This window comes from Stigmatopora argus, chromosome 9 (genome assembly GCF_051989625.1).
Source record: "Stigmatopora argus isolate UIUO_Sarg chromosome 9, RoL_Sarg_1.0, whole genome shotgun sequence".
Taxonomy (NCBI): domain Eukaryota; kingdom Metazoa; phylum Chordata; class Actinopteri; order Syngnathiformes; family Syngnathidae; genus Stigmatopora; species Stigmatopora argus.
This window is the reverse complement of record NC_135395.1, coordinates 18,076,619-18,090,996: the sequence shown is the minus strand read 5'-3', so window position 1 is coordinate 18,090,996 and position 14,378 is coordinate 18,076,619. Positions and strand designations below refer to the sequence as shown.

The 14,378-nt window shown below is 45.1% G+C and overlaps 2 protein-coding genes across 3 annotated transcripts; one reads left to right on the top strand and one right to left on the bottom strand.

The window, feature by feature from the left end:
* Nucleotides 1-107: 107 nt before the first annotated feature.
* LOC144082025 (UDP-N-acetylglucosamine--peptide N-acetylglucosaminyltransferase 110 kDa subunit) lies at nucleotides 108-11,037 on the top strand. 2 transcript variants are annotated; one of them, XM_077608724.1, is made up of 22 exons: nucleotides 108-475; nucleotides 1,417-1,567; nucleotides 2,349-2,592; nucleotides 2,703-2,771; nucleotides 5,853-5,969; nucleotides 6,057-6,136; nucleotides 6,251-6,446; nucleotides 6,533-6,673; nucleotides 6,745-6,845; nucleotides 6,929-7,082; nucleotides 7,316-7,417; nucleotides 7,523-7,702; nucleotides 7,868-8,026; nucleotides 8,127-8,216; nucleotides 8,295-8,420; nucleotides 8,496-8,666; nucleotides 8,766-8,882; nucleotides 9,041-9,208; nucleotides 9,292-9,444; nucleotides 9,529-9,781; nucleotides 9,865-9,988; nucleotides 10,107-11,037. In XM_077608724.1, exons 1-22 carry the CDS (start codon nucleotides 439-441, stop codon nucleotides 10,285-10,287), a joined length of 3,114 nt encoding a protein of 1,037 aa, XP_077464850.1. In that variant the 5' UTR covers nucleotides 108-438; the 3' UTR covers nucleotides 10,288-11,037. The 2 variants fall into 2 exon arrangements, with proteins under 2 accessions (XP_077464850.1, XP_077464849.1); XM_077608723.1 differs by having other exon boundaries at nucleotides 1,387-1,567.
* LOC144082026 (transcription factor 7-like 1) lies at nucleotides 11,027-14,214 on the bottom strand. The gene is made up of 8 exons (XM_077608726.1): nucleotides 13,877-14,214; nucleotides 12,900-12,977; nucleotides 12,694-12,811; nucleotides 12,207-12,268; nucleotides 12,058-12,129; nucleotides 11,817-11,979; nucleotides 11,647-11,754; nucleotides 11,027-11,542 (listed from the first exon to the last, which is right to left on the bottom strand). The coding sequence occupies exons 2-8, from the start codon at nucleotides 12,965-12,967 to the stop codon at nucleotides 11,483-11,485; spliced, it is 651 nt and encodes a 216-aa protein (XP_077464852.1). The 5' UTR covers nucleotides 12,968-12,977; nucleotides 13,877-14,214; the 3' UTR covers nucleotides 11,027-11,482.
* Nucleotides 14,215-14,378: the final 164 nt, after the last annotated feature.

Here is a 14,378-nt window from a genome sequence, read left to right as displayed (position 1 = left end):
GATCAAATAAAACACCTTGACACGAATGAAATAATATTTGCCGTCTTTCACGCGTCTCAATGACGAGTGCGGGACTACTTTCTGCCCAAAACTTGGTTCCCACCCACTTCGCCATTTTCTAATAGTGTCGTGCGTTGTCACGAAAACTACATTTAGCTTTTAGCTTCTAAATAGACATTAAATGTAACTCTAGGAGATTTTCCTTGATCCGTTAGAATCGACTATCTTTTTTTTAATCAGCTGCAAAGATCTTTTCCGTTAGTAGCTCGTGGCCTGGCGAAAATTAGGGGTTAAGGCTCGCTTTGTGTCTGGCAACGTGCTTGATGCTCGTTGTTTGACGAGAAAGACGACTTCTCAGTCGCACGATTTTTCTCATAATCGGTAAACCTGCCAGCTGACACATTGACGTCCACCGTGCAAGAATCGAAAACCGAGGAGATGGCGAGCTCCGTGGGGAACGTGGCTGATAGCACAGGTTGGTTTCTTTTTAGAAGATAAAATGGCGAGAAGCACAACTGAAAAAAACCCAGATGCCATCCATTCACCAGTTTGCTAATGGCTATTCTCAAATGCGAAAAAGAGCGGATAAAACAACGCGGGGACTTTGTTATGGATCATCTATCATTGTGGTATTAAGCAGTTTGGAGTGCAATGTTCAACAGTAACGAGTTGAAATGCCAGATGAAAATTGCTGCTTTTTTTTCTTCCAGATATTTGTTATGGTTATGGACTTGTCAAGCAGCAGCACTGAATTTTTACACTCTTGATTGCTTATGCAATATACAATTGTCACATGAAATCCATCCTCGCTTGGTTGATGTGAAATGTTTCTGTGTTCTTCTTCTTCTGCATGTTTAAAGCGTCTTTATAACCAGTATATATAATTTATTTAAGTGAAACGAATGGCATAAAGCAGTACTTTTGCATGGGTGCTTAGCCAGAGTTTTAAAAAAACATGCTTTATTACCCTCCATTCATGTTTTTTTTTTACCCCATGCATGTATTTTTTCATCATTCCGAACTAAAACAGTCACTTTGTACCAGCATGTTGGTAAACTGTACCTTATACGATTATGATTATGTTGAGGCAACATGCATATCTCTTTTATGTAATCATTATAGGTCGTTGAATTGGTAAGAATACTCAACAATAGGCAATGAATTTAGCAATGTATGTTTTTAAATATGTAGATGACATCCTCACTTAAAAGCATCCGCTTGTTATTGTTTGAAAAATGTCCGCCATCTTTTTTTTGTGTTGCATTTGTGCATGTTGTGTTTTCAGTTCTTTTTCATTTGTCTGACATTTTCCATCCATTGCATCTAACGTCTTGTTTTCCCCCTCCCTCGCTCCCCCCTGTTCCTTGGGCCGTGTTGGTGCTCCAGAACCGACAAAACGTATTCTTTCCTTCCAAGGGTTGGCCGAGCTGGCACATCGGGAATATCAGTCGGGGGACTTTGAAGCGGCTGAGCGCCATTGCATGCAGCTATGGCGTCAGGAGCCTGATAACACAGGCGTGCTGCTGCTCCTGTCTTCCATTCACTTCCAGTGCCGAAGACTTGACAGGTGAGACGAGGGGTGTGCAGGTACATTGGCTGAAGGTGTGGGGATATCTTTGATTTTTTTTAACTACACTGCCAGCACTCCTCCCCTAATTAGGTCCGTTATTAGAAAAACTCATTTCCGCTCCATGATTATTGGGTGGTTAGCACATCGGCCTCGCAGCTCTGGGGTCATGGGTTCAAATCCAGGTTGGTCCACCTGTGTGGAGTTTGCATGTTCTCCCCAGGCCTCCGTGGGTTTTCTCCAGGTGCTCCGGTCTCCTCCCGCGTTCCAAAAACATGCATGGTAGGTGGATTGGACAGTCTAAATTGCCCCAAGGTATGAATGTGAGCGTGAATGGTTGTCCTTTTGTCTCATTGTGCCCTGTGATTGGGTGGCCACCGATTCGGGTCGTCCCCCGCCTGGAATATTATTACCAAAATTAAAATACATGAAATAGTACAATTTATTCCTCAATGTTTAATAAGAAACTAAAAAAAAATGAAAAAAGGGAACCAATTTTACATTGACCACACGGCAACATTGGCATATAACCAACGTGGTATTATGTAACAAATGAACTCATTTACTGCCAATCACGGGGATAGGCGTCCAATCCCTTTGGGCTAGGAAGGCTTGACCACAGTTGCACGATCGCTGCCAGCCCAAAATATCTCCACCTTCTATTGCCGTGAATGGCGGTGCCACATAATTAATCTGCAGTTCCTCCTACTCAGCGCATGGTGGCAGCCAGCCAGCCTCATCCTGACATATTTTTTTCTTCTTTTTTTTTTCCACCCGACAGATCTGCTCACTTCAGCACGTTAGCCATCAAACAGAACCCCATGCTGGCCGAGGCGTACTCCAACCTGGGGAACGTGTACAAGGAACGCGGGCAACTGCAGGAAGCCATCGAACATTACCGTCACGCCCTGCGACTAAAGCCTGACTTCATCGACGGTTACATCAACTTGGCGGCGGCTCTGGTGGCCGCCGGCGACATGGAAGGAGCTGTACAGGCTTACGTGTCTGCATTACAGTATAACCCTGTAAGTGGAACGCCGTGCTTTAAATTCAGATAGATCCAGTAAAAAAAAAACTTTGTTTGGGTTTTTTGTTTTTGCATCAAAGTCTAAGGGGTCTTGTTTCTCTTGGCTAGGATCTGTACTGTGTGCGTAGTGACTTGGGAAACTTGCTGAAGGCGCTTGGGCGCTTGGAAGAGGCCAAGGTATGTCATTGTGGTCTGCCGTCTGCGGTGATGGGGCTTTTGTTTGGTTTTTGTTTTTCGTGCCACCCTCTTACTAAAGTCATCTTTTCCACATTTTTTCGACAATTAGCGACTCCTACCTTAAAGATTTTTTATCCTAGTACATTAGAAAACCTGGTACACTTTGCATTGTATTAAAAACCCCATTGGCTTTTCAAACCCTAAATTGACTCAAAGCCATTTTTATTAGGAAATATTTTTAGTTAGAATTCAATTTTTTTTTTAATCCCCTCAGTATAATAGACATTTTCAATTTCCCTTCAACCCTGTGTGTTCCCATTTGTCTTGATTCATTTTGATTTACCTCGACCTTTTTCGGAGGTCACCCTTCCCTTTCGGAAGAAAGGCTGCTTGAACTCAAAACACCAAACTTTTTGTAATCTTTCTGTGCAATTGGATTCTTAATTCGAGGGCGGAAAATACTGGCTAGGTCGGTGAAGAATATATGAACTGATAAATTACTAGGTTATATTTTGCAATGCTAAAGATAAGATGGTTTGTAACCTCAACACTGTCCTCCAGTATTTTCTACAATTGTAAGGCATAACACCTGCTTCCTCCCCCATCTCCATTCACCCCGAATACTTTGAGGCTCCTATTTTGCCACTCCAGTTCTTTTCTACATCTATTCACCACTTCAATTCTTTCTCAATCAAGTGGGGCTCCCCCGGGTCGGGTCAAATCTGGAGGCGTGCAGTTGTCCCAGTGGTTACAGGCCTTCTTACTCTATGATAGATTGAGGGGGGTTGAGGATTGGGGATGGAGCATCGGGGAGCGTCAAGCTCCTCTGCTCCGTCGCTCCAGCCCCCCCGCGCGCATGCTAAGGCTCGGTGGAGCGTGCGCGCTAGGAGCTGTCTTCCTGACCTTTTGACCTTTCCTTAACCCATCCGGAGAGCTCCGTAACAGCGCTCTCCACGAACGGGATAATAGCGAGTGTCCCATATTTGCTATCGCAACGTAGCCACGCACGGTAAAGTCTAAAAACGCTGGCGCTTTAGCCGACGCCCCCCCCCCCCTTTATAATCCCCCCGTTGGGTCAGGCAGACAGTTCGCATTCTGCGCTCCACCGCCTGCGTCAGGTGCGGTTCTAAAAGGACAGGCGTGCGCAGCAGCAGCAGCGATGACTTCTTTATTTCAGAGCTGTGGAGACTTCTAGATCCAAATAAACCACAGACTTTTTCTCCTACCCCATTGGCCAGGATTCAAGAGAGCAGGCCAGGAAACAGCATTTTAAGTATTTCACCCCAAAAAAAAAGTTTGCCTTAAAGGCTCAAAGGGTGGAAAATCCATGATTAATTCTTCTTGCATTTTGCTTAATTCCCCCAAAGCAATGGGATCAGTTCACTATGTTGAAGATTGAGCCAGTAACTGCCGTCCCGTCGTGCTAACCAAATTGTCTTCTCACGATCCATTCCAATTGATCACGGAAAAAAAAGCCTTTCTTCCCCGCAGCAACCCCAAAGCATTTTTATTTATTTTTTTCTTTTCGGCCAAACGTTTTTTTTTGTTTGTTTTTGCGCATGAATGACGACTCAATATACGGACGGTGCTGTGTCACGTTTGTTGTGTTTTGGAAGAACCTGCTACATTTCCATATTGAAAGACAAATGCATTGTTGATCAACTTTACTAACAATGTTGTTTCTGATTTTGTCTCTCTTGGTTTTTTCCTCAACTGAAATTGTTGCATAGAAGGTTTCAGGTGGGTGACACTATCCCTGCGTAGGTGCCCGCCCGGCGGAAATGGAACACTAGGGGCAGCGTCAGTCTTCTCTTCTTCCAGCCAGCCGCGCGGCCACCACTCTGACAAAGTCCAAAAATATGGTAACGGGTTTGTAACGGCCAGCAAAAGAGAAAAAAAAAAAACAGCAGCTCCTCTCTTGTGGCATCTCTTGAAGAGCCAATGAAAAGTAGCCAAACACAAACCAAAAAGACTGTTAGCATCTTTTGAGATACATAATTACTGAAGTATATAGAAACTTGGATTTGGACGCAGTAGTGGTGCAAAACAAGTAAGAACACCCTAACTCTTACATAACTCTTGATTATTTTTTTCCAGTTTTGTTTCTTTTTTCCTTCTTTATTGAGTTGCAGCGCTCTGATGACACAGATAGCGCGCTGTGAGTCTACAGCCGCGCAGGGGCTGCGCAGCGACGCCTGCCAGGCGACTAAAAAGGAAAAGCGCGCACGCATGCGACCCCCGCACCCTGTCCCCGTGGCCCCTCGGTTGCCGACCGCTTTACCCTTACGACCAGGCTCGCTCCCAAAACCTTCTCCCGCACGAGGTCGCCCTTCCCCGACCTCCCCATTTTCTTATTTGCGTAGTCGTCGCCCTAATTTTTGGGGCGTTTCCAAAACCCACGCCATTCTGAGTGGGTGTGTGCGAGCCGGCCCGGTCGGGCAGGTCCCCTGCCGTAGGGAGTCGGTCGGTAGCCGTTGCACCGGGTCATTCAGCGAGCGAGCGAGCGAGCGAGCGAAGCAGCAAAGCAATGGCTTTTGCCAGGCGCAAAGCCGCCGCGCAAGCGTGCATCGTAGCAGGCGGCGTCGATATAAGACGCCGCGCGCGCCTATGTGATTTTGTGGCGCACGCATTTCAGGGACCATCACCTGCACAATGTTCTCCATCGCAGGTTGTGTAAGGGACACGTTGCCAAATCGTATGACTTGACGGGGTAGGGAGGGGGTTTTGCTGAGATTGGAACCTAGGCATTCATTGGCTTTCACAACGTGCTGTCATAACTGCGCGATGAGGGCCAATGTGTGGGTGTTGGTTGGATCCGCGCAGCGTAGGAAAAAGCATTGCAGCTTAGCGCAGCAGATTCACGCGCATGCGAGCCCATGCTGTAGACTCACTTTTTGATTTCCCTAAGATTGGACACTAATTTGTCTTTCTCTGCCCTTTTTTGTTTTGTTTTTTCTTGCTTTTATTCTCCACCTATATTTTTTTTATTTTACCATCCCTTGTCCTCCATCTGTGCTATTCTTGCCCCTCCCACCTCTTTCTCTCTTCCTCTCCTGTTGCTTTTTCCATTGCAAATTCAAGGCTTGCTACCTGAAAGCCATTGAAACGCAGCCCAACTTCGCAGTGGCGTGGAGCAACCTCGGATGCGTGTTCAATGCCCAGGGGGAAATCTGGCTGGCCATACACCATTTTGAAAAGGTCTGTGGATTCATTTTTTTTTCCATGTATAACAAATGTCATCCTATTGTTCATCCCTCATGTGTGGATACTGCTATCCCCTTTTAGGCTGTAACACTGGATCCAAATTTCCTTGATGCGTACATCAATTTAGGGAATGTCCTGAAGGAAGCCCGAATCTTTGACAGGTCAGTCACGCCCATGCGTTTCTAGCCAGTCTGTTTGGATCAATTCTGGTGAGATCACTCACGGGATGACGTGTTTAAATCTTCACGTTAGCGTACGTTATCGCCCGTTCGCAGAGCCGTGGCCGGATACTTGAGAGCTTTGAGTCTTAGTCCCAACCATGCCGTGGTCCACGGAAACCTGGCCTGCGTCTACTACGAGCAAGGCCTCATTGACCTCGCTATCGACACCTACCGCCGAGCTATTGAGCTGCAGCCTCACTTTCCGGACGCCTACTGCAACTTGGCCAACGCGCTAAAGGAGAAAGGCAATGTAAGGCGATGGACGACTCGTGCCTGAGATTGCCAGTGAGTAGAGAAGTCGGGGGAAAATTGTCAAAGTGGCCCATCTCTCTCCAGGTGTCCGAAGCGGAAGAGTGCTACAACACGGCTTTGCGCCTGTGCCCGACCCACGCGGACTCGCTCAACAACCTGGCCAATATCAAGCGCGAACAAGGCAACATCGAGGATGCGGTTCAGCTTTACAGGAAAGCCCTCGAGGTACGGCTCGAACATTGAGTTGCGTTTACCTTTGTGCCAAATAGGGGAAGTTAAATCGTGACTCTTCCCAGGTGTTCCCGGAGTTTGCCGCGGCTCACTCCAACTTGGCCAGTGTCTTGCAACAGCAGGGCAAACTTCAGGAAGCCCTCATGCACTACAAGGAGGCCATCAGGTTTGTTTTCACACAATGAGAGTGCCAATGAGGCGTTTCCGTGACTTGACATGAGTGGCTAACACTTGCTGTGTGGTTTCCAGGATTAGCCCCACATTTGCGGACGCGTACTCGAACATGGGCAACACGTTGAAGGAAATGCAAGACGTGCAAGGAGCGCTGCAGTGCTACACCCGTGCCATCCAAATCAACCCTGCTTTTGCAGATGCTCACAGCAATTTGGCTTCCATACACAAAGTATGCCTTATTCAATGGATTTATTCATTACCCTTTTAAAATGTATTCACTCTGACAGTTATTGCATGTATTATGAGAACTATGAGAACTAATAAGCACAACTGTAGGATTACCTTCCCAACTATAAAGCGGAAAGTACTTGCATAGTGACGGCTTTGCAGATTATTTGTGTGATGGATAGATATAATACGTGTCAAATCTTTTCAACTCTTTGGTGTTTTGGGACTTTTTAGGATTCTGGGAACATCCCTGAGGCTATTGCATCTTACCGTACCGCCTTGAAACTCAAGCCGGATTTCCCTGATGCTTATTGTAACCTGGCACATTGCTTACAGGTTTGTGTCATTTTCATTGTGTGTGTGTGTACTATTTCCACTTTAAATGATTGCTACCTTATAACAGCGTTGTTGTAAGCTATGTTTTGTTTTGTGTTTTTTTAGATTGTGTGTGATTGGACAGATTATGATGATCGGATGAAAAAATTAGTGAGCATTGTTGCTGACCAGCTGGAGAAAAACCGTTTACCATCCGTGCACCCGCACCACAGTATGTTGTACCCGCTCTCCCACGGATTTCGCAAGGCCATTGCTGAGCGCCATGGAAACCTTTGCCTCGACAAGGTAGGTGCCAAGTTGACTACGGGATGCTAATTTTTTTACATCTGTTTGAGAAACTGGATTGCAAGGCCGAGGGGATGCGGATCGGCCAAATATTTTTGAAAATCACGTTGCGCGGGCCTAAAAGCCTCTTAATATCCCACGCCTGAAGATGTTGTTTTTTCGCAGATCAATGCTTTGCACAAACCCGCCTTCGAGCATCCGAAAGACCTGACGGCCAGCGGCGGGCGCCTGCGCGTCGGCTACGTCAGCTCGGACTTTGGAAACCACCCGACTTCCCATTTGATGCAGTCCATTCCTGGAATGCATAATCCGGAGAAGTTTGAAGTGAGTTACTTTGTCACACAGGGCCGTTGCCTCCCGATCACTTTTAAAAAAAGTCCCACGAACGTTATTATCGTTGATTTATTGTCCCTTCTACTCGAAGGTGTTTTGCTACGCCCTGAGCCCTGACGACAGTACCAACTTTAGAGTCAAAGTGGTGGCAGAGGCTCATAATTTCACCGACCTGTCTCAGGTAACTTGACATGTTTGCGACGGGTGGCACGTCTGAAGAATTTTGCCGCTGCGAGTACCTCTCTCTCTGTGTCTGTAGAGTCCTTGCAATGGCAAGGCCGCAGACCGCATTCACCAGGATGGAGTCCACATTCTGATCAACATGAATGGCTACACCAAAGGGGCCCGAAATGAACTGTTTGCCCTGCGCCCGGCACCTATTCAGGTAAGCTCGACAACATCGGAGAAGTACCGAAAGGGCCGAGACCATCCTTTCATATTTTTTTCTCCCTTGAACCAGGCAATGTGGCTCGGTTACCCCGGAACCAGCGGGGCCCCCTTCATGGACTACATCATCAGCGACAAGGAAACATCACCTGGGGAAGTTGTTGAGCAATATTCTGAGAAGGTGGCTTACATGCCTCATACCTTCTTTATTGGAGATCACGCCAACATGTTTCCTCATCTCAAGGTTTGTCCCGTGGCCTTGTGCTGTTCTTTGGTGCCTTTCTTCCAAAACAAAATGGCTGAATCGTCATGGCATCTGTTTGTTTGTTTGTCTTACCCACAGAAAAAGGCAGTGATTGATTTCAAATCAAACGGTCACATCTTTGACAACCGAATCGTTCTCAACGGTATTGACCTGAAAGCCTTCTTGGACAGTCTGCCAGATGTCAAAGTGATAAAGGTAGATGGCGTGTTTAACTTTGAAGGGGAATGAGATTTTATGTTTGAACTGAGCCATTGGTCAGGTTGATTTTTTTTCTCTCCACGTATTGGGTTAAATGGGGGAGTGCAAAATTTGGCTCCAGCAAAAATATTGACCCTGTCCCTTCACTTTGCCAGATGAAATGCGACAATCAGGAACCGGCAACAGACACAAACGTAGCGTTGTCAATGCCCGTGATCCCCATGAACACTGCTGCCGAGGCCATCATCAATATGATCAACCAGGGCCAAATCCAGGTGACCATCAACAGCTTTACCGTCAGCAACGGCCTGGCCACCACGCAGGTATGCGCGCATTATACTCATTTGATTATCTCACACGTTGATCTGAGTCGTGTCAATAAACGCTCTCTCAAATGGGGACGCAGATCAATAATAAAGCCGCCACGGGCGAGGAGGTGCCGCGCACCATTGTCGTGACCACCCGCTCCCAGTACGGTCTTCCGGAGGACTCCATTGTTTACTGTAACTTCAACCAACTGTACAAAATTGACCCTCCAACCCTCCAAATGTGGGCCAATGTAAGTCATCAGATACATTGTCTATGAGAAGGCCTTTTCTGCTGTTTTTTAATTTATTTTTTAATGGCTTTCTTCTTTTTCCAGATCCTGAAACGTGTGCAGAACAGCGTGTTGTGGCTCCTTCGCTTCCCCGCCGTGGGAGAGCCCAACATCCAGCAGTACGCCCAGAACATGGGGGTCCCCGCTTCCCGCATCATCTTCTCCCCCGTGGCCCCCAAAGAGGAGCACGTGAGGCGGGGCCAGCTGGCCGACGTGTGCCTGGACACGCCCCTGTGCAACGGGCACACCACGGGCATGGACGTCCTGTGGGCCGGGACGCCCATGGTCACCATGCCAGGTGAGGCGTCGGCTTGACCGGGAGAACCAATCGGGTTAAGGCTGCACGTCAAGCTGACGCTTGCACATTTTTTTTGGGTCAAGGTGAAACGCTGGCCTCACGAGTGGCGGCCTCGCAACTCAGCTGCCTCGGCTGTCCGGAACTCATCGCTCATAGTCGACAGGATTACGAAGACGTAGCGGTCAAGCTGGGCTCCGACATGGAATAGTAAGAACACCCAATGATTTCTTGAAATAAGAGGACAAGACAATGTGATCGGGACATCCCTCTTTTTTAAAAGCTACTTTGCTGTGGCTGACAGATGTTTGCTTTTTCTCTATGGCAGCTTAAAGATGATTCGAGCTCGTGTTTGGAAGCAGCGCATCTGCAGTCCTCTCTTCAACACCAAGCAGTACACCATGGACCTGGAAAAACTCTACTTGAAAATGTGGGAGCACCACAGCAACGGCAAGAAGCCCGAAAACATGTTTAAAGTCCACGCGGTAGAAAGCAGCGACAGCGCCTGAATTGGAAGGCCCACCTTGCTCCCTTTTTAACAAAACCAGTTACCAGTGTTCTTCTCTACACCCCCCCTCCATCCCCCGTCCTCCCAAACCATGACGCACATGGATGACTTGCAAATAGCTTTGGAAGTGGAACTCAAGTGTCATTGATGGACACGTCTCTTCCCCATCACATTTTCTATCATGATGGAGACGACGTTAGTAGAAAACACAAAAGACAATTGAGCAACCACTGAACACTTAAATACTCGGATCGGTAGTCGTTTTTTTTTTTTTTTTGGCGCGTGTGTATGTGTACAGGAGTAACTGCAGTTCGTGAAGAAAATCTCCAGCCCGTATAAGCGTATTTATATAAGGATCCTTGTTTTTTGAATGTGGCACCACGCAAACGGTCATACGCAGGTTCTTTCACCATCAACGTCATTTTAGCAGGAATTCCAAATGCTATCTTATTTATGACTAAGGGAGTAGAAGTGTTTTTTTTTTGTGGAATACGAAGTCCTCTCCTTGCCAAATCTCCCAATTTAGCTGTTGTCCTGTTCTGATGTCACGCTAACACACGGTCATTTGGATGATAAAACACACAAAAAGCTTGTTTTAAATTCCAGTATAGCTGAAAGTGGATGGATCTCTCTTAAAGTCACACTTGAAGGAAGAGTCTAGGTAAGTATTTTCTTAGCAGTTTTCTTGATGTCTGGTCTATTAAGCTTTGATGTGAAAATGGGGAAAATAAAGATGGCAATTTCAAATCTATCTCTCTGGAACGCTTTTATGGTGTGGATATTACATTCCAGGGACAGCAGCAAATTATGAATACGGCCCACATAAGGAGCTTGAGTTCAGCCTACATTCAGCACACTTGCTGAACTTACATAATAGAGTTGTGCTTTTTTTTTTACATAATGCTAAATGTATAAGGGACTAAACAGACAAATGTTCATACAACCAACATCCATACTATAGCATTCCCTTCATCTTACAGACTCTACAGTGACCCCCAAAATCCTTGAGTCCGCTCCAACTGTCGCATTCAATACATTTTTTTCCTTTTTTTTTTTTTTATTACAATTTTCAGTCTTTTAGCTAGCGATGCAATGGATATCCACGTATTTTGATTCTGGCTATTTTCTTCCAGACACGCCGTTTTGTGTCTCCATTGATGAAAAGCCAGTCAGCCCTCTTCAGTTTCCGCTATTCCTCAAGCCAGCGATGCCGTATCTCGAGGGTTGCTGCCCATTTTCCTATACCTTCTTTTGCCCTATGAACAAGCACATGATTTTTTTAAACATCTACCGCATATCCTACGTAGCTCATGTTGCCTTCAAGGCCCCAACAATACATGCTTAACAGAAACATGCTTACATAGTTGTGGCTGCAAGACCAGTCTGGATGCTGCTGAGCGTGAAGTTTCCTCTCTTCTTCCGCCTGCTTGTAGTATTTTGCCTTCTCTTTATCAGCAAGCAAATTCCACTGCGTTCAAAAAAACACATTTAGCAGAAATTGACGGAATAAACTTTGTTTCGGACGCTTACCATCTTTCCTAAGGTCTCATTTATAACGGCAGTATTTGTTGAGGGAGACTTGGCCTTGACGGCTTTTCTGTGTTCCTTGGAGAACAACATGAAGGCGTTTAGCGGCTTCTTCACGTAGGTTTGCTTTGCGGGGCGGCGGTCGTCCACTTTTGGCGTTTTCACCCTGAAATGTTCAAGTCAAAGAGTCAAGGTGCGCATTGGGTGGTCCGACTTGAAAATGGGGTCCCCAATGCTGTCTTACTTTATCTTGGGGACATCGGCAGGAAGGGGCGCAACAGACGGAGCTGTAACTTTGTACAAAAGCTCTCCATTCCTAATCCAAAAGGCATAAACGGATAAGTGATAGTTTGTTTTCAATGAGGGGGATCATTTATTACTGTTTGCACTTACAGTAATCCAACTGGACGCATGTTCATGCCATTGGGCAGCATCACTTCTGGTACAAAGTTAGTCTAAACAGATAAGGTCATTTTTTTAATGACAAAACACATACAAGTGCTTATATAAAGAAAGGGCGAGTGCCTAAAACACATTCACTCATTTTCAACATCACTTATCCTGGTCAGGGTCGTGGGGTGCCGGAGCCTACCCCCACACATATATATTAAAAAGCGATAAATTCAGATTAGTGGTTTAATTTTGTCAAATAATCAGACCTATGGGGAATTTAAACTGTTTTTTTTTTTTAATCAACCACCATGCATGCTTTTTGAGATGTGAGCAGAAGCTGGAGCACCTGGAGAAAACCCACGCAGGAATAGGAAGACGGCAGGCCAGGTTTGAACCCTTAAAGTGTTTGGATTGCTTGACAGTTGAGAAAATAATACAGTATTTCCTAAGCAAAGTTGTACACACATAGTGTCCTTAAGTGGCTTACCTGGCCACGAATATGGGTGAGGGTGTCCAAGTTCTGGGATGGCGACTGGAGATTCTGTGGGTTCATTAGTACAAAGTGCATGCTGGGAGAAAGCATCACAGGACTCGGGGCGTTGCAACTGTTTTGGATGGGAACAAAGACATTATAGCCCTTGATCTGGATTTCCATAGCCTTAGGGTGGGTTTTTTTTGTCATTGTTGTTCTACCTTGGCCCATCGGGTCGTGGAGATGGAGAAGAAGTTTGGTGAGGGCAATTTGGCGTCCCGCTCGACATTTCCGTGTCCCTACAGAATAAGTGACGCGTATCCTTGTCAACATGTATTCTGAATTAAGATTGAGTTTTTTTGCACGATCAATAATCCTTTTATGTTACACATTTGATGTGAATAAACACAAGTTCAATTCATTTCAATGACAAGTGGATATGCCAAATTAAATATTTCCCTTAGAGGTATCCATAAACTAAACAGCTTAATAAATGCATCTTCTTTACTTTGTGTTTTTTTTAAAATTTGTCTCTGATGTAATAAAAACATGTTTCCTTTTAAATAATTCCAAATGACACTGAATGAACATACAGACTCAACCGAAATTGCAAGTTCACTGGTCTTTTCAAAAGATGGACGCCTCAAAACCTTAATTCCGGTCAGGGTTTTTGGACCACACAAAAAAAACATTTTAAGATTTCTGTTCAGTATAAATTTTTATACCTTTGAACCAACCGAAGGAATTATGAAAGAATCACAAACCGAAAAACCTACAAGAATGTGCACTAGCAGATTGAACTCCTGTGTTGTCTTGCATTCAAATCCTCTTTTACTTTGATGTGGAGTTGTGTTTGATGCTCAAAGTCATCCTATTGTCTATAGCTAAGAAGAAAGTACTCACAACTATGAGTGACCTCTCACCCAGTAATATGGCAGACATCATTACCATTAAAAAATATCTTTTTCTTTCACTAAAACAGGTAAACAACCCAGAATATGGTCTGTAATTTAATAGTTTGTTTATCCAGTCCAGCTCAATTATTTTGTATTATTGCCACTTTTAAGATTGAAATTTCAAAAGGGGAATAATTTGGAGATGAAATATATTTAATACGCACATCACATTGAAAGTATAACTGTTCACACTGTATTTTATTTCATGTTTAAAGAATATTTAAAGTGCAAATAATACTCACTGTGAAATGGTTCTTCGTGGTACTTGCTGGTTCCCAAAGTAAGTTTGATAGCTTATTTAAATTGTTGGAGGAGCTTTTTTGGAGGAGCTTTCTCAAGGCAGCTGCTTCTCAGAAAGCCTTCTCACTCAATGGACTCAACGCTCTAAAAGTCAACTCCCCGTCAAAGACATCAAAGCAGGGATGGCCTTTCATGATTGGCCCCAGTCTACTTTGAGACATCATCCACATGATGCTAAAATTCTTGACACAATTATGATGTGCCGCTGTGGGGTCAAAAGGTGTCACATTGGAAAGTGCCAGTAAACCACTTAAAAAAACAAACTTCTGTGGAAGTGGACGTACTACTGCCTCCTCTCCACTAGAGGGCACTAAGTACACTGTGCGGGAATGTATTATACATATACGTACTACTGTATATCTAATTCCTTTTTTGCCGTGCGGTTATGCTGCAAAAAAGAAACTATTCATTTAATGCCCATTTTCATGTGTTTTTTTTAGCAGA

Excerpts from the sequence above, each read along its gene's own strand:
- LOC144082026 (XM_077608726.1), bottom strand. The coding sequence starts at position 12,967 with ATGTCGAGCGGGACGCCAAATTGCCCTCACCAAACTTCTTCTCCATCT. Across the intron at positions 12,269-12,693 it reads TCACCCATATTCGTGGCCAG|ACTAACTTTGTACCAGAAGT; the intron begins GTAAGCCACTTA and ends TTATCTGTTTAG. Across the intron at positions 11,755-11,816 it reads ATGAGACCTTAGGAAAGATG|TGGAATTTGCTTGCTGATAA; the intron begins GTAAGCGTCCGA and ends TTTTGAACGCAG.
- LOC144082025 (XM_077608723.1), top strand. The coding sequence starts at position 439 with ATGGCGAGCTCCGTGGGGAACGTGGCTGATAGCACAG. Across the intron at positions 2,593-2,702 it reads CTGCATTACAGTATAACCCT|GATCTGTACTGTGTGCGTAG; the intron begins GTAAGTGGAACG and ends TCTCTTGGCTAG. Across the intron at positions 7,418-7,522 it reads ACCTGGCACATTGCTTACAG|ATTGTGTGTGATTGGACAGA; the intron begins GTTTGTGTCATT and ends GTGTTTTTTTAG.